This window comes from Epinephelus lanceolatus, chromosome 12 (genome assembly GCF_041903045.1).
Source record: "Epinephelus lanceolatus isolate andai-2023 chromosome 12, ASM4190304v1, whole genome shotgun sequence".
Lineage (NCBI taxonomy): Eukaryota > Metazoa > Chordata > Actinopteri > Perciformes > Serranidae > Epinephelus > Epinephelus lanceolatus.
The window spans coordinates 27,045,791-27,069,083 of NC_135745.1; the positions used below are offsets into that span (position 1 = coordinate 27,045,791).

The 23,293-nt window shown below is 42.3% G+C and overlaps 1 protein-coding gene across 1 annotated transcript in view; it reads left to right on the top strand.

Moving 5' to 3' along the window:
- ephb3a (eph receptor B3a) overlaps positions 1 to 20,062 on the top strand; it is a 51,258-nt gene extending 31,196 nt beyond the window's left edge. The window contains exons 10-15 of the mRNA XM_033650837.2: positions 2,561 to 2,683; positions 3,324 to 3,571; positions 10,787 to 11,002; positions 11,265 to 11,414; positions 15,950 to 16,143; positions 18,421 to 20,062. Coding sequence (XP_033506728.1) covers positions 2,561 to 2,683; positions 3,324 to 3,571; positions 10,787 to 11,002; positions 11,265 to 11,414; positions 15,950 to 16,143; positions 18,421 to 18,532 — 1,043 coding nt within the window. The 3' untranslated portion in view covers positions 18,533 to 20,062. The remainder of the gene's footprint in view (positions 1 to 2,560; positions 2,684 to 3,323; positions 3,572 to 10,786; positions 11,003 to 11,264; positions 11,415 to 15,949; positions 16,144 to 18,420) is intronic.
- The last annotated feature ends 3,231 nt before the right edge of the window (positions 20,063 to 23,293 follow it).

The window sequence follows — 23,293 nt, forward strand, 5'->3', positions numbered from 1 at the left end:
TTTTAACATGTAATTTCAACATTTGGCCCTGACAAAAGCTGAAAATTAGCTTTTATGTCAAACTCTGGCTCATTTAAGCCTTGTTACCACCAAACACTTTCAGTATAATACCTTTGGAAACAGAAGTAACCCTTCAGACATGGTACCTAGACCCTAGTGTTTCCACTGCAAACAAAACTCTTAAATGTGGGCGGGGTTGTCGTCATTCACTGCTCCGTCCAGCACTCACTGTATTTCCTCATCACCGGTGACACAGATGGAAGTCTGCACGTCGTTTATCGTCCACAGAACGAGGCTGCACGCCGACATTTTCAGCACAAAATAAAACAGGCTGCAGTGAGAGTCTCTCTCCATGGGATACTTAAAAATAGCGGATTTGTGCATTTTGTCCTTCTCAGGCAAGCTCAGGGGTTTAGTGTTGCCGGAGCCCACAGGAACGATGCTCCGCAACGTTTTTTTTTTCTCTGAGTGAAGTCATATAAAAACTTGTGATGGTCAAAGTTGTCACATGGAATATTTAAGGTGTGTTGATGGATTTATGTCGTCAGCTCATGCACTGAGTAACACTACAAGTTAACGTTCCACCTTAAATGTCGCCGGCAGTCGGCCCAGTGAATTAAGTTATTTTTTCTTTGACTCCAGCTGCTGTGAGAGGCAGCAAAACATCCTTTAATTTATAGTTACAGTCTACTAATAAAACTCTCCACAGTATGAACAGTGGTTACATGAGCCTCAAAACCAGCCACAACTCAGCCCTGAGCAGAGTGACCGTCCTCTATTGACCAATCAACAGACTGCAGTGTTCACAGCTCCACCTTTTAGTACCAGATCTGTGTGCTAGGTACCCCAACAGAGGGGGGACCAAAAATGGGGACGGTACAGAACGGTTCCATTGGTACCATCCACAACTTTTCACAGTGGAAACGGAAAAAATGGATACCAAACTGTCCAGTCGGCTTGTTATTAGCTGGTAACTAGTTTCTTGCAGTCTGGACCACTCTGTTGAAGGAAAGATAGCGAGGCGTTTGGGTGCCATTCACCAACAATGGCTTTATTGCAGTCTTCACCACAAAACACTAAACATGGCCTTCTCATGAGGGTTGTGCCATTAGTTGATTCAAAACACACATTAAACACACATTAAACATGGCTCAATAGCAACAATTTCAAACACAAGTACACAAATCAGCTTCACTATAACTCGCAGCATTCACAAACAAACACTTGTCTTTATCTGGACACGTTTTCCCCACAAATACAACATGCTAACATTATTAGCACAAGCCTATGGCATTTTACATTGTATGAATTAGCCTAGCAGCTAGCGGACTTTTCCTCTTCTCATATGAAGCCAGGAACAACAGCAACATTTAACAAAGGTAACGTTACAAAATTCGGCGCCATTACAGCTCACAAGGTTCACTGACAAAACAACTGTCTTATACTAAACATGTTTTCAAAACAAACACAACATGCTAACGTTATTAACGCTATTAGCACAAGCCTATGGCATTTTACATTGTATAAATTAGCCTAGCGACAAGTGGAGATTTCCTCTGCTCATATGAAGCCAGGATAAATCACACACAAGACTTAAAATGCTATTTTAGTGGAGGCTTTATTGGCTTCACAATGTATTGTTTCTTATCTGTGAAATTAAAGTAAATCAAAGCTTTGTTTCCACTGAGGGAAATGGTTTCAGCTTACAGAAAAGACAGGAGGTCTGCGTCGCCTTGTGGTGTAGTTACATTTCTGAGGAGGTTATTTCATTAACGCACATAAGTGATTGTCAGATCGGAGGTCTCATGTTTTGAGCAGCCATTCAGTTACTGAACGTGAGTTGCAGCAGCCATATATGCACACAGATGCTCCCAATGAACTGAGGAAGGTGGATGTGAAACATTAGGATGCAGGGCCGACTGATCGCAGCCCATGAATCTTACAACTGTAGGGAGTGTGTTGCCTATTTTTGGAGCAACTGGCGTTTGTTTTTGGGATAACAGATTGTCGGAGAAATGGGCTTTTGATCCGATGGGACACTTCTCCGACTGTTGGGGTTTGGGAATAATGGGCTGTCGGAACAATGGCACGGCACCTGTAATTTTCCAGCCAACCAGCGGAGATTCCAGGAAGTGACAGCACCCAGCCATGAAGTAGTCCCACATGTAACCTCCCACAGAAACACAAATTGTTGTTTTTACACCTCAAGTTTTTGTGCGGAATAAACAAATGAGATAAAACATGTTAAAAAATGAGATTTGGAGAACCTGTTTCCTCCTGCTCCCAGTCTTAATGCTGAGATAAGCTAACTGTCGCCTGGATGTAGCTTTATATTTATCATAAAGACATGAGAGCGGTATCAACCCTCTAATCTCACTCTCCGCAGGAAAGCAAACCATTTCTCAGAACTATTCATTTAATGATAATCAGGCATCATTTCGATTTTTAAAGTATTTTTTGCCATGTAATAACGTTTTCCTGTTGACACTGTGACATTAATTCCAGCTATAGTACCCAGGCAGGTATGATGCTGACCTCACTGTGATGTTTTCTCTCTCAGTTTCTCCAGGAGTCAAAGTATACATCGACCCTTTCACCTATGAGGACCCCAACGATGCCATCCACGAGTTTGCTAAAGAGATAGACATTTCCTGCGTGAAAATAGAAGAAGTCATCGGTGCAGGTAAACAGCGCTGTTGTTTTTGTCCAAGAGGACGGAGAGGGATTCAGGTTTATTAATCATTCATTTGAGCAGGAGTGTGCCATCAAGCCCCGAGGTCTGCTCTGTAAGAGAGTTCTCTCGGGGAGAAAAGGATTCACAGAGTGTGCATGAGAGCTGCTGGTGGGAAGGATTGAAGTGAAAATCTTCTCTGTAGCTCTTCCCTCTCTGTGTGTTTTTTCTCTCCGGCAGCATGTTGTGTCCTAGCTTCACCTCAAATGACAGTCTGCTCCTGCTCGTTCAACCTTCCTCCTTTTCTTTCTCTTTCTCTCCTCCTTGTAAACACTCGTGCTCAGGCACCAAATGCAGAACCCCCAAGTTCCTCGCCCGTCCTCTGTCTCCCTCCACTGCTCCCAGGTTGCACACTCGATCGATTCGGCTCACTCCCTCTCTCCCCAACATCTTTGACCCCTGACCTCCCGTCCTTTCCTCTTCTCTCTTCTAATCCTCTCCCACAGTTGAAGCTGACCCTCAACTCTCTCAAATCAGCTCCTTCACTCCCGAGTCCGACCAGTAACGTTCCCTCTCCCTGCACTCCCCCTCCACCCCCTCTCCCCCATCACCCTCACCTCCCCCCCCCCCCCCACCTCATTCTCCAATCCAGGTGAATTTGGAGAGGTGTGCCGTGGTCGTCTCAAGCAGCCCGGCCGCAGGGAGATGGTGGTGGCGATTAAAACGCTGAAAGCAGGCTACACCGAGCGCCAGAGGCGAGACTTCCTTGCCGAGGCCTCCATCATGGGCCAGTTCGACCACCCCAACGTGATCCGGCTGGAGGGCGTCCTGACGCGGAGCTGCCCCGTCCTCATCATCACAGAATTCATGGAGAACGGAGCGCTCGATTCCTTCCTCAGGGTAAGCTTGGCGGGAGGTGCGTGCCGCAACACCTCTGACAGAGAAGATTACTTTCTGTTTGTATCAAAGCTGAGAGAGGAACACACACACACACACAGACAGTCATTCACGACACCTCTGGGTTATCGGAATGTTTTACTCTCTGTGAAACACCCCGAGGCGCACACTTGCTGAGTGATAGAGATTAAATGTGCAATATAACGCCTGGAGACAGGCATAGTGTCTCTGCTTGACGTGACTGACTGATGCTGACAGGCTTTCCAATGCACAAACTCCTGGTGGAAAACTGTCACACAGCAGACCTTTGGATAGGTTTGCTTCAGTGTATTAGAGAGTCTTTGTGCGACTGCAGAATACATTACTGATCAGAGTTTTCAGTTCAGACCACCGCCTCCTACACAAAACGCTGAACAAAGGCAGGATGAGAAATGAGGTGTCACACAGTACATTTCCAGCAGCGTGGGGGCTATTACATGTCATTTACATTCAATGAGATGTGTTTTCCTGCATGGCTGCACTGTGAGGAAGTCTACTTACTGTAACAGTTTGGCTGGATGAGGCTACTTAATGCTGCAGGTGAATCGATGCCACGTTGATGGTCTTAAAAGCAGTTTATCTTTAAGTGATATACGGCTGCTTGTTTGCATAGATGATGAATCGATGATATTGATGAGCTTGTTTTAATATCTTTTAAATTAAGTAGACTTGATGGCATATAACCGCACGTCTGCATTTTTAATACTGGCTGAGGATCTTGTATATTGTGCCAGGGCTTTTTTTTAAGGCTGCCCCTGACTAAGAATTTTCCTAGTCAACCAATAGTTGTCATTTAGGGCCATTAGTCGACTAGTCGCCTGCATGTTTATGATATTAATTTAATTATTAAATGATATATATTGGGCGGGGCAACACAATGGTTTGAATTGAAGGTGTGAGAAAGAACAGTATCAGTAACATTGTTAACACTGTGCTACATTACAGAGAAACACAAAACCGTACTAATGAACCTTCATTAATATAGGCCTATATTTTATCTACAAGTGCACGTCACACACTGAGCGAGCCGCCTGTTAATGACGCTGTCAGCAAAGCAGTAATGATTGTGCTAAGTGGCTAATGGGCATGTAGCTACTGACATGTTTCAGATGATACGTCATGTTTGTAGTCGACCAATGAAGATGAGTTTACATATCACCTTGGGTTCGTCCTTCACCTTCTCAAAATGATCCCACACTTTGGATTTCCTGCCCGACATGTTATTAACTAGCCTGTGTAATAACAGCAGGTACCAGCCCTGGAAATTAGGGGCTGCACACATGCCGTGGTTTTTAAACTCACATAAAATACACTACTATATTTGCTATATATGTGATTAATTAAACTCACTCTAATATCAGTACCCTACAGCTGTGAACACTATGATTTAATAGACTAGCATGTTTTAATGAACTTCACTCATGTTTCAAGACAGTATAGCAGTGCTAACTTGACTCAACGCCATTAGCCTATGTTTTGATGATGTGCTATGACATCACGCTACAGGTCCTTTGATACTCACAACTTGTTTACCAGTGGCTAAACATCGAACACTGTTTGGATAAAGTGTTAGATCCTTTTTGTTTAGCTAGAAACAGCTCCGAAATCTCCATCACCTCACCCACCAGACTCCATTTAAATAAGCATTAATTTTAGCATGGAGACAGCATAATTTCACATCTAACTGGGTGATTAAGGGTTAATTTCAACCAAGCCAGAGCTGGTGACTGTTGGAACAGTGGAAAGACAAATTAAGATTGATTTGTTTTTGTTGACTTAGTGAAGTGTGTTTTACAATGATGAAATTACTGTTTATTTAAATGGAGTCTGGTGGGTTGTGCAACAGTGATTTCAGGGCTGTTTCTGGTTAAATAAAAAAGGATCTTACTCTCTCACAAAAAAGGTATGTCTCTGTAGGGATCCTATAATGTATATACTATAATACCAATCTGAGCCTGTCAGTGGTGAAAACAGACACAGTAACGGTGCTAACATGCCCTGAGTCGGCACATTGCAGCCTGGTCGCTGCTCTCGCTCAATACTGGCCCAATTTCAAAAACTGTTTTCCCATTAGTCACTTAGACACAAAAACATAATATGGAAGATAGGGTCCAGGTTGATAAATACCCTTTAACTTTGAATTTTTAATTTTATTGGACGTGCAGAAAGCCACACAGCAACACAAATGCTTTGTTTTCCCCCTCGGTGTGAAGGGATGTGATGTTTTTCGGGTGTTTCCATAAAGACTGACTGTATCTGTACTGTCAAGGATCAACCAAACATAGTCTCTCAGATGCATGGCCACATGGAGCCATCTGTAATGTTAATGCACATTTAATATGATATTCATATGTTTACATAATTTATTGGCTTTGTTAATTATTTACATTTTTTATGAAAACACAATGTGCATAGTGCTGCTATTTTAATTTGTGGTTTTCAATATTAAAGTAAAAAATAATTGCAGTGTGTATAGCAGTACTTTTTTTTAACATTTTCAGCATATTTAAGAATACAGCAAGAATATTGATAATAGGGATAATTTTATTCAATACAATTGTGATATGAATTGTTTAATCTCTAGTTTAAATAATTATTTTGTCACATTTGGTAATTTATTTAAGCAAAGTTATGCGGCTGCTTCTGATTTTGGCAACTTTTAATCATAAAACGAGAGATTAAACAGTAAAAAGTTGTCAAAAACAGAAGCAGACATATAACTTTGCTTCAATAGATAATAGAATGTGACAAAATAATTATTTATATCAGTGAATATATGATTAAAGTGTAAGGAAATACATTTATTAATTGGTTCATGATAGTTGTCGATGCTGCAGACATATTTCAGCTAATCCAAAAAAGAATATCCTCCTCTATCACAGGTGATAAACAGAAAATTAATTTGTTGCAGTACTGATTATTGATTCATTGTTAAAGTAAGCTATTAAGGAAAATTGCAAACATTTGCAATATGTGGGAAAAGTGAATTTGCTGCTTTTATTATATAATTTTTCATCTTTCTAAATTAAACATCTTTTGGGTTCGGACGGTTCATTTGGAAAAAACAAGCAATTTGAAGTTGTCCTCTCGGGCTCAGGGAAATTGCAGTTTCACTGCTTTCTTTCATTTTATACACCGAGGAGTTATCGATTGATTAAAAAAAACAAACACTCTCAGTTTAATATCCCTCTCAATTACATATCTTGGACAATACAAGATTTAAAAAAGAAGTTTTCTTGGGATTTGGAAAATCTTAATTTGCATTTTTAATTATTTTCTGACATCTTTTAGGTCAATGATTAATTGATTATTTGGAAAAATTATTATTAATTATTATTAGAATTTTTTAATTAAACAATTATTAGTTGCAGTCCTACTTTTGTTAATATATCTTGCAGTGGGTGCTTAATTTGCAGAATATAAACATGTTTTTTTCCAGCAAAATCCTGAAATATGTGTAACTTATAACAATTATATCTTCTTCTCTTGTATAATGTGATGCAGTCTTACAATAACTAAAATTGGCAAAATTAGACTCAAGTTAATAAATATATAATTAGAGGAAAAGTAAATGAGCCTTCAGTGCAGAAATGAAAATAGGACTGAGAATGGGTACTGAGGCCAAACATTTGGGCAATTAAAAAGTTACACTGAATTAATACTTTGACAATATTTTTTTATAACTGATTAATTGTTAAAGTAGTTTATCAAGTTGTTGTTGCTCTGACAAAGCGAGCAGTTTGAATAGCTGAAACCATTATGTTCATTATCAATTAATCTGCCAACGGTTTTCTCAAATTATCAGTAATCAGTCATTCTCTTTATGAGACATCAGATACCAAGTGAAAAGTTTGCTGTCATATCTGTTAAAAAAGCAGTATATATGCACATTTGAAAAGCTTAAGCAAATGTTTGGGATGTTTTTTCTCTTAAGAAAGAGTTATGGGATAAATTAATTATAAGAAAATTGCCAATTAATGTTTTCATGGAAACATCCCTTCGGGCTCTCGGACATTTTAATGGACACTATTCTTTTTTTTTCTGACATTTTATGGACCAGACAATGAAACTGTTATTTGGAGATGATTAATCGATAACGACAACAATCATTAGTCGCAGCCCTACATCTGAGAGTCCAGCCTGAGCCTCTTCCCTCCTTCTCACCCACTCCTCTCAGTCAGCTGTCCCACAAATAACACAGAAAAACTCGGCGGCCTGTGCTGTCCTCACCCCCGCTCCCGCCAGTGTCACACTGCCTGTGACTCAGAGGGACTCTGAGTTCTGCTCCAACAAGGAGACTATACAGTTAACTCACACACACACACACACACACAAACCAACCATGTATGTCACGCACATGAGACCTTGTGTTGCAGCTCCCCGGAGACATGGACACACTTACACACACATGACATATGCACATATAGATGCATAACAACACACACACACACACACACACACACACGTACACACCATCGTGGTTTTGAAGGCCTGCTATGAATCATGGCTGTTTACACATCCATCCATTCCGCCTTGTTTTGCTGTCAGACTTCATCGGAGTGTGCCGACTACAAAGCAGAATGTTTATGGTTTTGTCATGTCACGTCTTGTGTTCTGCGCTTTCTCTTTGTGGAGTCAAAGAAGGGATTGATTATGTCGAAAATAGATTTTTTTTCTCTCCTTATTAAATATTCAGGTCATGGGAGAAAACCTCACAGCGGAGTTTCAGCTTCATCACGATTTCCAGAACCACTCCTTTTTTACATCACATAATTGTGTATTGACTTTCAGTTGATCTGTTTCAGTTTCACAAAAGACGCACTGGTTTATTGGCCCAACATGGGCATTGGCTGATATTCGCCTTGTTGACTGCCGTCGGCCTGTCTGCAAATTAGATGACTTTCACAGATGGCAGTGGCCGATGTTTCTCTGTTGTGTCCAGACCCTCAGGAACGCAGTCCAGCCTTGCTTCCAGTTTTCCCCAGTGGCCACTCGCTGTATGCTGCAAAAAAATCCCCTGCAGCCCCCAAAAAATTTCCCCATAGACCGCCATTTTAAAAGAGACATCTGTAAAACTTGAAAGGACACCTCGAGCTACAAAGAAGGTCAATTGCGACTCTTTGTATTATGAATTTTGTTGGTTTTACAGTTGTAAAACTCTCCTCAAGCTGAGAGGTTAAATTTAAAAATCTGTGACGTCATCACAACGTAAAGTCTATGAGGCGAGCGGGAACTCACAGGCGGGCCACCAGGAGAAAACACTGCTTTGCATATTCAGTGGGACGCATACCGTGGAAGAAAACCCAGAAGCTCAAAACTTTTTTGGGGGTATGCGCCAAGAGAGCAACTCCATTCAAATGAAGAGATGTCATCTTGGTATCCGGAATCATGGTTGTGTCGCAACATATTGGTGCAGGCTAATTCTGCATTCAATTTACCCCAGAAGTTGGACGTGAAAGTTGGGAGTGCCGTTGCACCTAAGTTGACCGCATTCCAGTCCAACAAGTTTAATAACCAAGATGGTGTCAACAGTACCAGTTCTAACCTAGTTAGCAATATCAGTTGATAACATCACATCATACTCAGACATCCGGAGGGAGCTCGGAGTAGAGCCGCTGCTCCTTTGCGTCGAAAGGGGTCAGTTGAGGTGGTTCAGGCATCTGATCAGGATGCCTCCTGGGCGCCTCCTGTTAGACGTGTTCCGGGCACGTCCCACTGGTAGGAGGCCCCGAGGCAGACCCAGAACAAGCTGGAGGGATTACATATCCCATCTGGCCTGGGAATGCCTCAGGGTCCCCCAGGAGGAGCTGGAAAGCGTTGCTGGGGAGAAGGACGTGTGGGGTGCTTTGCTTGGCCTGCCGCCACCGTGACCCGGTCCTGGATAAGCAGATGAAAATGGATGAATGGATGGATGGACAGTACACTCTATTTTACACGTAGTGTATCAACATGTCCACTGATAGATGATGTCACATTGGATTTTGAGGTCGGGGTTTTGTGGTTTTCACAGCAATATAAAGGAGAGAGAGGGAATTATGTGTTATAGTTAAAAGGCTTTTGAGGCAGTTTTCATGTGAAGGATATAGAAAAGGTTGAGTCATCCATTTGTACGATTGAATTTGTGCTCATTCATAGACAGGCTGACTTTAAAATTGTTCAGCAAAAACAAAACAAAGAACATCAACAAAACATCAGTGTCAGCTACAATATGGGCCACACATCAGAATCAGCATAGGATTTATGATCAAGTAGATTTACACTTACAAGGGATTTCCTTTGGTCTTTGGTGCATACTATAAACACATTAAGAGGAAATAAAATAAAGGCAAAGCACCGCAACAGCCGAGATCATGAATATAAAACAGAAACGTTGCAATAAAAATGTGTAAAAAATCCTATAACATATCATTCACACACATCAGGTTTCACATCGAGCCGCTGATTTACACGATCTGGAGTTCATCCCACTGTGTCACGCTTCATACATGTGGAGAATTGTAAATTAAACCCTGAAAGCCCTAATCTCAGATTTGTTTCATGCTTCTCAAATGTAACATGAAAGGGCAAAATTCTGCAACTCAGGGACTTTCAGATGAGGAAAATAAGCTTTGAGCAACATGCCATTCTAATTCAGTCGGCAGGACGATTTTGCTTTAATGTTCACAAGCAGGGAAAAAAGATGCAAACAAAGCTTTGTGTTAACAAGCGTGCACGGCCTGTACCTGCAGCTACTCTGTCAGTCTTGCAGAATGAGAAAAGAATACCTGCAGTTGTCTGGTTTTGATTTCAGTGTTGCAGCTCTCTTTTTGCTCCCATTTTGTTTTTGTGTGGAGTCAATATAGAGCCTTAATGTGTTTAGTACGACAGTAAAGAGTCTAATTAATCAGCTAATTGGACAGCATGCGTGAAAAGGTCAGCTGTCACTGACTGTCAGGAGCAGCCGTGAAGCATTATGACAGATGTCATGTTTATGTGGCCTCACTGACTGATTGGCTCTCTCTGGTGCTTTCTCCTCCTCTTTATCTCCCATACTCGTCCCTATCGTCTGTTTCTCCATATTCCAACACATCCTGCCTTCTCATTTTTCACTCCTTCTCTTTCCTCCTTGTTCATTAACCCCCTCTCCTGCTCTCGACCCCCACCTCCCCTCTCACTCCATCTCTGGCTGTGTTTTTGTAGCTGAATGACGGGCGCTTCACGATGACACAGCTGGTCGGGATGCTGCGTGGCATCGCTGCAGGGATGAAGTACCTGTCAGACATGAATTATGTTCACCGAGACCTCGCTGCCCGGAATATCCTGGTCAACAGCAACTTGGTCTGCAAGGTCTCCGACTTTGGCCTGTCGCGGTTCCTGGACGACACCTCCGCTGACCCCACTTACACAAGCTCCCTGGTGAGTATTATGTGTGCTAAGTCAGTGTTTGTACACTCTGCGCGTGTTTAATTGGGCTTGTTAATCTGATCCCCTTCACTTGTTTCACATGTGCATATGGATGCATGTGTGACTGTTCATGTGTGCCAATATTTGCGTTAGCGTGTGAGACCGTCTGTGAAATGTGCATTAGCTTCAGCATGTGTGTTGTCAGAAGACTGTAGTGTCTCCCAGGGTGTTGATACCATCCCCCCCCTTTGTGTGTGTGCGTGCATGTGAGCAGGGAGGGAAGATTCCCATCCGGTGGACGGCGCCAGAGGCCATCGCCTTCAGGAAGTTCACCTCTGCCAGCGACGTGTGGAGTTACGGCATCGTCATGTGGGAGGTGGTGTCCTATGGAGAGAGGCCATACTGGGACATGAGCAACCAGGATGTGAGTTGAGGCTGATTTATCGTCGTACACACACTGTTATGAGCATTTATCTTTGTGCAGTGGTGTGTTTGTATCGTTCTGCAATTACACCTCCAAATTACTAGTTGGCAGCAGGGTTTCTATGCTACTGTGTTGACTTTCTGTGAAGTGCAGTTAAATGCGATTGATTCAATTAACACAACTAAAACACACATAAAACATGGCTTTATAGTGACAACATAACACACAAGTACAAAATTATACTTCGTTCTAAATTAAGCAAGGTTCACAGACAAAACAACACCTGCTGAACAAATACAAGATGCTAACAGTATTAGCATAAGCCTATGACATTTTACATTGCATAAATTATCCTAGCAGCTAGCACTCTTTCTCTACTCTATGAAGCCAGGAACAAGAGCAACATTCAACAAAGATAACGTTACAAAATTTGGCTCCATTATAACTCTCAAAGTTCACTGACAAAACAGTTATCTTACCCTTCTTTTATGTTGCACCCGGGGAAGTGAAACAACACAACACAGATAGTTTGTGAACATTTTGGTCCACGAGTTGCCAAGTTGACTCCATACATGCAGAAACATGGCCGATGAAAGTAAATGTTTAGTTGATGGTTATAAAGGTTTATTTTATTCATATATTGTATATCAGTTTTTTCCCCACAAATACAACAAGCTAACGTTACTAGCATATGACATTTTATACTGTATAAATTAGCCTAGCAGCTAGCAGACATTTCCTCTACTCCAATGGAGCCAGGAATAACAGCATTTGATGGACATTATAAAATTCAGCTCCGATATAACTCATATGTTTCACCAACAAAACAGTTTTCTTAAACTACTGACTTTTTCCCCATGTATACAACATGCTAACATTACTAGCATAAGCCTATGACATTTCCCATTGCATAGATTAGCCTAGCAGCTAGCCAACAGATCAATGGTGGTGTGGCGATAGCTGATGATGGGGGTCTGTTAGTTCTGATTTGTTTTGCTTTTCAGTCTGTGTCCCCTCTCTAAATTCTGAGGTTTTAGTGGGTTTGTGAACGCAGCGCATCCGCAACTCTTTATTAGTTCTTTTTTTTTTGTCCCCACAGCAGATTGTGGAGTTTTGAGTCGCGGGGTGGATAACTATTCAGTCAATCCGATCAGAGCTGATCATGTCAGATTGATGGATGAGCGAAGCAGCTGTTTGTGAGTGAAAGCAAACTTTTAGACTTAGCAAAATGAACGGTTAAGTTTAACTTTCACTGCGCCTGCTGTTCTGCGAGTACGCTATACCAAACAGTATACAGTATATATTCCAACAGTGCACGTAATGAACGGTCCAACTCCAGAAACAGACAATCAAAATGTGACGGCAGATGTTTTAATATCGGTGTGCTGCCACAAATAAATGAATTTGTGGGAAACCCTGAGACTTTTCCTGTACTTACATGAAGCCAGGATAAATCGCACACAAGACTTGGTGTGGAATTTTCTTTGGTTTTTATCGTCTTTACAATGTGTTTGTTCTTATCTGTGAAATAAAAATAAATAAAAGTTTGTTTCCACTGAGGGAAATGGTTTCAGGTGACAAAAATAAACAGATCTGCGTTCACTGTGACGTCTATCTACATTTCTGGCGAGGTGCACATCAGACTATAGCGTGGGCGCAGCGTCGATTCAATGCAGAAGTATAAACCCCACTTCAGTCTGACAATCTTATGTTACAAACATATATCTATAGACAAATGCACATTCGGGGCATTTTAGGTCTAAGTTTAGGGCCTGCTGAGAGTTTCTCTGAGCTGTTGCAGCTTTGATTTCCAGCGTGACATGTTGGACCTGGGCCTGTTCTGCTGTCTTTATCTCCTCATTGCAGATGCTGGTGCAGCTGTGTGTCTGTGTTCTAGTTTTTACCACCTTATTTACAGCCCTAGCCTGCCCACCCTCTACAAATCCATACTGCAAAGCCTCAATCACACACACACACACACACACACACACACACAAAGGAGAACTCAGGAAAAGGCTTTTTTTTTTACAGGCGTTGTTACCTGTAGGCTATCTGCACTGCACAGACATCGTAACTACAGCAGTGAGCTCGCAGGAAAGAAAAAAGAAATCTCTTGGTTCCTCCTCCCCTGAACAAAGTACTGAAGCAATGTGTACACCTCCACTTTATTCTCCAAGGAATATCTGCTCTGTATTGTGCTTCAAAAAGAGAGTTGTAACGCTGATAGCAATAAAGCAAAAAAAAAAAAAAAAAAAAAAGGGAGCCGAAATGAAAAATGCCAGTAATGTATGTATAACTTTCATAACAAAACCCACATGCAGTAATGAAAGCATCAAAGTAGGAGCCCTCTATTGTTCCCAATAGCCTTTGTGCCACAGTCATCGCTCAATAAGCAACAGAGTCAACAAATGCGAGATATAAACAGAGGTACTCGCCGGCTAGAAGCACGACATAAAAATCAAAGGACAAGCAGCAGGAGAAGAGGGGTGCAGCAGAAATGTTTTATTGTTCCCAAATGGCAATTTTTTATTGTTGTGGGGAGTTAAAACCCATACAGAGCTTATGGAGGGAAATGCGGTTGCTAGGCGAAATCAAATCAATGAGTAAACGTTTTCATCCTCCACTTATTGTCTTTCCTATCAATCACGCCAGTTTTGAAGTGACAACCTTGAGAATATTGTTTTTAGAGTTTTACAAAGATGCTGAAAAGAAGATTGGAATGTGTGACAGCGTGAGCCGAGAAACTGTCTAATGTAGGCCATAATACAGTAACGGGGGGTTATTCTTCCACCACACGAACAAAGGCCAAACAGAGTGAGCATAATACAAATGAGTCAGAGCTGAATGTTAACACTTTGTAAAAGCACCACATGAAAGTTCCTTAAAGATATTTCTACGTCAAGATTTTGCACTTTATGTGTACAATTTTATGCTCATTTGAATGTGTTGACATTTTTAGCCATGCTAGCGGCTCTGTGGATGGAAATGTCGGTCTGCATCTTTTGACTTAGAGTGAAATATCTTTAAACTTATGGACAGATTGTGGCACAATTTTATTGGAATATTCATGGTCCCCAGTGGACGATTTGTAACGACTTTGGTGATGCGTTGACTTTTCCTCTGATGCAATAACAAGGTTATTGTAACATTTGTGGTTTTGGATTGCTGTGAATGATGATACTTGTTGACGTATTGACGTCATAATGTTTCCCATGGCAACAACAAGCATAGCTGAAAGCAAAATTATTACCGACTCTGCTGTGGTTCCAAAAAGAGGAGCAGCTTCAGTATTGTGGAATAAACTGTGGCATCCTGAATGTTTTATGAACAGCCCCGGACTTCTCAGACTCTTTTAGTGACTTACCGCTCAAAGGGAACTCATTCAGCGGCTCCTCTGGCAGCAGCACAGCGTCTCTCCCTCAACTCTCTCGCCATGTGTACACAGGAGTCGGTGTCGTCAAGTGATTTTGTCATAAACCTTTAGTAATGTAAACCTATGTGACGCTTGCAGCTCGACAAAAACTACATATGTGTGACTGTGCGATAGTTGTGGTATCATAACAGCCTGTCACAGGTTACAGTGTGATGATTAGAGGAGAAATGGCAGAGCATAAAGGTCCAGGTGGAAAAAAACATGCAACCTACTGCAAGGGAAGAAAAATAAGCTGTTGTTAGCAGTTAGCAGCTAACTAAAAAAAATAAACAACAGCAGCACCACATAACAGAGACGCTAAATGATTGTTATTGCTATGTTAATACCATTGTTATTCTTTAGAAAACACTGCCAGTGTGTATATGTCACACTACAGGCCAACAATGTTGTGCTACATGTCCCGCCCGTAATGCCTCTTTTACCGGCATGTTGTCTAAAATCACACACTGGAGCGGCACGATGCCGTTGTTTGGTTTTGTATAAAAATGCAAAGGTGGCATGACGAAGGGACTTCGTAGCAGCTTTAAAGCACATCTCTGTGTAAAAAGAGCTATTGACTGGGGGAACAGACTTAAACACCACACTGAAGTGGACGTTGGAGGGTTTTTTGGGGGGAGCAAATTGTGATTTGTAATATTGGGCTTTATAAAATAAAATTGAATTGAATCAGCAAAGACACCTGACACCTCCAGCACAGAGCAGACTTGTCAGTACACAGAGCAGAGTTAGCATTAGCATAGTGAAAGTTTTGACAGCATACATGGTAGAGTGTGCGGTTTTTGGATTTTACCCTGGAGCTTCTTCCACCATCTACCAAAAACACCATCGTAGCAGATGTTATTGTATGTTTCACAAACACTAACACTGTGAAAGCCACTGCCAGTTAGCCTCCAAGCTAACAAGCTAACAAACAACATGAACAAAAAAGATGATGCTAAGTACACTTAGCAGTCTGTTGGGTCTGCCTGTTGCTGATTTTGGTGTACAAAAGACTCTTCATCTGAGTCTGGGCATGACTGAGCCTCAAACATGTGTGTATTAGTGTAACATACTTTAAAATGTGTCTGGAGTGTAACTTTAAGAACCACTCTCTGTCCCTCAGGTGATGACGGCAGTAGAGCAGGACTACCGGCTGCCCCCGCCCATGGACTGTCCCATGGTGCTGCACCAGCTGATGCTGGAGTGCTGGATGAAGGAGAGAAACCTGCGGCCCAAGTTCTCCCGTATCGTCAGCACCCTGGACAAGCTGCTCCGCAATGCCGCCAGCCTCAAGGTGGTGACCAGCACCTACTCAGGGTGAGTCCACATGCAGGAGCAGAGGAGGGCTGAGGGAGCTCTCCCACACACTTTTGATTTGTGTCATAGTTTAAATCTTTGCAGTGCATTCTCAAACTGCCTCTTTTTAATTGAAGTGAATGGAGAGAAGTTTCAAGGCGAATGGAAAGTGTTTGCCTTTGGAAATGTGTTATATCTCAGCTCTTTTTAGGAAGCACTTCACTGTTGCCACCTTGACAAGTTCACTGTGAGATTTAGCAACTTTCAGACAAACTTGCTGAATTTACTTTCTAAGTTGCTGCAGTATAAAAATCTCACTGGGTTTCACGACTGTGTATCGAGGGACATTATCTTGCAACTTCTGACCATTGTGGAGAATCTCAGCTCACAACAGCAACCAGAGTTTACAGCAGACATAGAAGAAGAGAAGTAGAGATGTTAAGATATTTGATAACAAATTTGCAGTAAGTTTAAATAGTCTGTAGTGTTGGCTGTGCAGTTTGTTGTGCTGTCGGCTGACTTAGCAGCTACCGTAGCAGACCAGCGTTGAAAATATATGCATTATTCTGCTGGGTTTTTTCCATATAGGCACTTTATGCTTTTGAGGTTTTTCCACAATAACAGCTGAATAGTGCAAACACAAAATGGGGGTGATGCAATTCTCTCTCTCACCTTGTGTGAAATTGTCCCCTGTATTGTATATGACGGCTGTGAAGTTCAGGATGAAGACTCCTCCCGGTGCAGAGACGAGCAGAGCTGCGCCTCTGGGTTGCTGGAATAAGATGTCACAGTAAAAGAAAATATTGCTGGCCTAAAGAGAGGCACACCAAGGTTCATGCTTGTTGGGTTTGGTTTGTTTTATGCTTTCGGTTGATTTGGGAGGATATTTCTTTGAGCTGAAGGCTTTTACTGCCAGACAGGCGTCTGCCTCTTTCTCTCTGACACCTCCCTTGAAAGTGCAGAAGTTGACTTATTCATAGGTAGCCGCCCTCACGTCGACGAGTTGTTTTTTAACTTTGTTGTGAGCGCAGCGGCTCCAAATGTTCCAGCCATTTTTACTGACGTGTTTGTTCTGAATTTTGTTGGCCTGGCATCCAGTCAACAGTATGATTAGTGCTGGTTTTAGACGCAAGATCCTCGGCTCTGTAGTGATGTATAATGAATCAAGCGCACGTCCTCAACTCTGTGGCTCTGACTATGCGATAGTTTCCTGTTTCCGACAGGCACAAAAGGCAGAATTCATACATACAGTATCCAGGTCTTGTGCCAGCTCCTTGGCTCACAGTTTCACTCTAACACAGAGCCCCAAGGGCGATTCCTGTGCCAGGATTTGGGCTCAGTGAAGCTAATTGTGTGTGGAAATGTAATGGCTGACCTCGGTTTAATTCCCCCTATACTTGGCTGGATGCTGGAATGTAGGTGATAGGACAGACAGCAGCCAGGGCTGCTGATGTGGAAAAGCAGGAGGTGATGAAGTGTGAGTAATAAGGGAGATTGAGGAGAAGCTAAAAGAGAGGAATGTGTTTAATTAGGTTGCTAATGAGCTTTTTAATGCATCAGGGGAGGGCGCGCCCAATGCTGTGATGGGCGCATAGGAAAGGGATATGCGTGTGTGTGTGTGTGAGTGTGCATGTTATGCTACGTGTCGCTGTGTGCGGATGACATGCCAATGATTAATTTATGGCCTCATCTGTATGCAACAGCATGAGAGATAGACGGGGGAGCGGGAGGAAGAGGAGGGGAGGGAAAGGATCATGTTGTCAGAGCATGATTTAGGGAGCGTCTCCCGTGTTTGCGAGTGTGTCTGAACGCTCGCGCCTGCTCACCTGCCATTGGCTGCTCGATGATGTTGGGGCAGATAACGGAGGGAGAGAGAGGATATGAGATGCGGCGCTATCTGTAGAGTATCTTCAGCCACGAGGGCCTCAAAAACAAGGACACTGGCCGAGCAACAAAGGACACTCGGAGGCTGCAGCGCTTTTCTTCCAAGATAGCTAGAAAATATGTTGAACTTTATTAAAGCTGGAAACGTGATGAGTAGATTTGGCTTTAGGTTGCAGATGAAGCTCTAGATTAGCAGATTGGAGCATGTCCTCACAGCGCTGTGTTTTTTATTGTTTATAACCACGAGGTCGTAGGTGTATATATACTGTGCAGAATTTAGCTCCACTGACACTAAGATGGATTAGACCTTTATCCACCTTCAATGAGAGCACTTAGCGGAGTAATAATGAGCCGTATCTTTTGTTTAAAGTGGCTGTGAACCTGCTGCTGACCTGTGCGGCTTTGTGTTGGCAGGGACTTGCTGCGGCTCGGAGGGACGCTGCCGGGACACAACAGGAAGAGTCCAGACAGCAGTCAGGAAATCGTTCGGCAACAGATGAGCCAAACTCTCCCCATCAGAGTGTGAGGAGCGGAGGATACAGAGCGAATAGAAACTACCTAGAAACTCTAACGTGAAGAGCCTGATGTAAAATAAAAAGAAGACAAAGACAGAAGCCACAGAGAGATGGAAAGAGGACCGATTTGGAGATTTCTTTCCGACGGGACTGGAGACATTTAAAGAGAACTGTCCATTGCAGTGTGTGTGTTCATTACTTGACACTTGTGGATTTGTGACTATTGACATAAAGCCAAACTTCCTATTGCCCCCTCTCAGGTTGTGTTTGCATGTCTGCATGTGTTTTCTGCTGGTTGGGAATCAGTCTTTCCTTCTCTTCCCCCTCAGACTGAGGACCGGAGAGCTCACACATGATAGGATTCAGTGTCTATAACGATACAACAGTGCCAAGATAAAGCAAACATTTGCTTGAAACTAACTCTTAAGACAGCTCTGTCGACCTTCAATCCAATCAACGTTTTTTTTCCTTTTAAACCCCAACCTCTTTTATTTTGCTTTTCTTTTTTTTTTTCAGGAATCAAGTACAAAAAACGTTTCATCTGCTTCCTCTTAAATACCGTCTTCCACATGTACTGGGAGATATACGTGTTACAAATCTGTACAAAGCATCCGAGTCTTCACACCGTCTCTCCGTCCAAGGAGAGGCGTATAACTGACACTGTGCGGGACACGTCATGTGCATGCCAAAGTGGAAACTTCTTCATGAGAAAAGTACAAATAAGTTCCACATTAACTGTTGCTTTGGTGGCATTTTTGCTGTATGGGCTTTAACGTCCATGTTTTCTTAATCTTATTTGATTCATATACGCATTGTTTTGAATGCTAAGTTATTATCTATTATTGCAAAGAGGTGGTTTTTGTGTGTTTTTTTTAAAAACTTTTTTATTACAATGCTTGTTTTTTTTCCACGCATTAACAGAACCGGACAGACATGAATGAGTGAATCAAAGAAGTGAAACGTTCTGCTCACACAGAATAACTATAACTGACATGTGGTAGTGCCGTGTTGTATATTTTATTTTTGGCGAATGTGTTGCAGATCAGTGGGAATTAAAAAAGGTCAGTATCCAGATGATAGCTTCGTGACCTTAATATTGACCTGACCTTAATGCAGAACAAATCACTCATTGGTTTATTTCTCCTGACATGTGTTTTCTTCAGCACGCCAGCTGTCAGCGCAGTTCCTATCTAAAACAACTGCCTGTATATAATACTATATTTCTATTAGAGCAGTCGGCTCAGCATTTACAACCATCTGACCTGATTCTGGCCTCTCTATGACCCTCGTTTATATGCTTGTTTGTTTATTGTTGAGGAGCAAGCAAATGGAGAAATTACAGTTTAAATGGTCATTACATATCTGAAACTATATGTCACAATGAAAGAAAATGTGTGTCTGTTAGGGCAGACTTTCTCCTGTGCAATTAAAGGTGTATTAGATTGTAAAAAGAAAAAAAATGCCAGAAAACTAGAACAAAAATAAGCATTTCTCTTTCAGTATTTTTACGATAATCACATGCAAATAAATTATTAAACGGATCTCTGGTATTCTCTTTGATTTCGTGGTGGGTTCACCAGGATGAGGTTCCAGGTCTCCTCTCATCCGGACGAAGGATGAAAAGAGGGAGTAGCAAGCGTGTTTTACCTCCTCAGTCGGAATATCACAGCAGCTTTGGACGGACTCATTAAGATTTAAGATTAATCAAAGGCCGGTCCACGCAGCTCGCCAATTAGCGAGACCACAGGACTATTCCGGGGATTTCAGCCTCCGTTGCTGCTGGAGAGGCTTCAAGGAGGCAAACTTAATCTGGCTTCACACCAAATGTCAGTGTTGTTTGGCTTTAATCTGTCAGCCAGGACACAAACCGGCTCTCTTTCCATACCAGTGCAGATGAGTGAAGCTGTCACCTTCTGTTTTTACTGACTGAAAGGGAGCTCTTCCGTCGGGGGATGGAGGGGGGGCTCGTACTTACCCATTTGTGAGTCGCTGCTCAGACAGCAGCAGCAGCATGATCAGCCACCGAAGGGAGGACTGGTGATGTTCTCTGCATGTTCTCTAATCATCTCTGCCACTCGCACAGGATGTACACACAGCGGGTCAACACAAAGGTCTCTTCAAGCACACAGATCGAAACGTGCTGTATATGCAGACACCGAGTCACTGAGTGTAATTCCACTGGGTAACCCACCAAGCGTGGCATTTATCATGTGCGTCATGCTTTGCAGCTAGATTGCAGATAAATGCTTCGCGGTGGTTCGGCTGCTCTTTTTGTGGATGCAAGACGATGATGTGTAGAGAGGCTCGACCTTGGAGGAGAATATTATGCATACAAACCTGCTGAGGAGGAAGTCTTCCAGAGAAAAGCTATATTTTGCTGTTTTAAGTGGGCCCAGCTCCTAAAGGGAGACTTTGCCAATTTCAAACCAGCTTTTTATCATAACAGTGTGGGTAGTATGTTTGAGTGAACTGTGGTAAACTTCCCTCCATCCTCCCAGCAGCCAGGTCTTCCTGATCAGTTGTACTGCTGGGGTGAACAAAAATTAGAAAGTACAATCTGTCATTAGAGCAGCAGCCCTAGCGTGTCGGCAGGACCCCAAGAAGTGCTCCCGGTTTGATGCCAATTTTTGTAGTGGCCAAACAGTGGAATTACACCGGTAATGTGATGCCAAAAGACTTTTCCCAAAGACTTACATGGTGACAGAGACATCTGTAAATCAGTGGATGCACGAAATGGCTGATTACATTGGGAAAGAAGAGGCACATGAGTGAGTCATTTTATCCAAGAGTGGAGTGGAGGTAGCTGGTTCGGCTAGTTAAAATCTCTAGTGCGCCTGTTCTGTGGGTCTTGTAGTCCGGGAACAGCGCTGACCGGCTGTGTAATTTGAAACATGGCAGCTGAACATTTTTTGGCTTCACATGCCACAGAGCATCTTTCATAGAAATGACTGGGGCCCCGCCACTTGCACTGCATCCAGGTCTCTTTATACATCCATGACTCTAGGCCTGTTGCTCAAACTACGGATTGTATGTCTTAATTTTTGTATGGAAGAGGTGTAGAAGCGGATTGAGTCCAAACAGTAAACTAAGCAGTGCTGATCAAATAACCAAGAATCTGTTACTGTATTCTCTTTTTCTCACTTAAGATGTTAAAAAATATATTTTAGTGCACTGTTTAGCTGTAATACGAGAGCTTGTGACCAGGAACTAAGTGCAATTCTTTTTCCTGCATTGCGGACAACAGAGGCAAAAAAAAGTTAGCATTTTTGCACTCCCGGTACCCTCATCTCAAAGTCAATTGGTTTCTTGTGTGGGGTTTTGGATAGATACCTAAAATAAGGTATGGTTTACACAGGCTTAAAAGACTCTCATCTTTTGGGGGTCATCCCTATGTTTCCAGGGTTCTATGTTTCCCGGGTTCTATGTTCCCCACTTAACCCTGCAAAAAAGCTTCTATGTTCCCCGCTTACAAAAAAACAGTTCTGTGTTTCCCGCATGGTTGAGCGGGCAACAAAGAACCCGGGAAACATAGAACCTTTTTTGTGTAAGTGGGGAACATAGAACCTATTTTGCAGGGTTAAGTGGGGAACATAGAACCTATTTTGCAGGGTTAAGTGGGGAACATAGAACCTATTTTGCAGGGTTAAGTGGGGAACATAGAACCTTTTTTGCAGGGTTAAGTGGGGAACATAGAACCTTTTTTGCAGGGTTAAGTGGGGAACATAGAACCCGGGAAACATAGAAACCAGGAAACATAGATACGCTCCCCATGTTTTGTTCTATGACATAAAATATGTCAGTAGACACTCCACGTGTGAATTTTGAAGCTTTTATGTGTCTTAGAAAAGGCAGTGACAAGTGAAGACAAGTGGCTAAATGAGATGACAGAATCATGCCAAACGCGGCTTTACAGCCTTGTTTTGCTGGCGAAATAAGTCATGCAAGTGTGGTGTAGCTCATTCATAGCCTCACGTTAGCTTTTAACTGCTAGTAATTGCATTTACACTTCAAAAATCAGCTGTGGTAATTTATGAAGATTATATTGCTGAATAAAACATTAAGTGTCATAAATGTTTGTTTGCCACAGTTTATTTTCTGCAATAATCCAAAATCTAATGAAAAAATCCCATTGGCTTGTTGATGAGGGAACCATGGCGACCCTAACTTCGAAGTCAACTTAAAAAAACACGTCATGGTCTTTATCGCTGTGGCTGGAGCAGCTACATAACTCATACACCATACCTACAAATCAGAGCACATTGAAGCCACCTCAACACCTTGGTCCAGAAGCAGAAGCCCTGAAGAAAATGCTAAGTTAGCATTAAGCCAGCAATGAATTGTTACGCCGGGTGCACAACCTATTTTTCCTGTTTTAACAGAGCGTTTCCCCAACGTATTCCCCACCCCCAGAACAATGCCACGAGGTTCCGTCATTGACGGACCTGGCCAGATGCGGGCGGCTAGCTAACGTGCTGTCAGCGAGAGCTGTTAGCGAAGTCATCTAGCAGAAGAGCTAGCAATATCTTCCTGCGAAGATTTCTCATGTTGACTGTCACTGTACCAACTGAGACAAGTTATACTATTGAAAGAGCTGATATATATAGAAATGAATGCGAAATTAGAAAATGTAGAGTAATAACCAACCGCATAGAAATCAACCTATGGTCAACAATCACTTTTAATAGTGGAAAAAAATCTTATACTTAATTTTCTTTTGCATAAATAAATGAGATATTGTTTGTTTACAACTGCGATTGCAATTAATTTCCTAC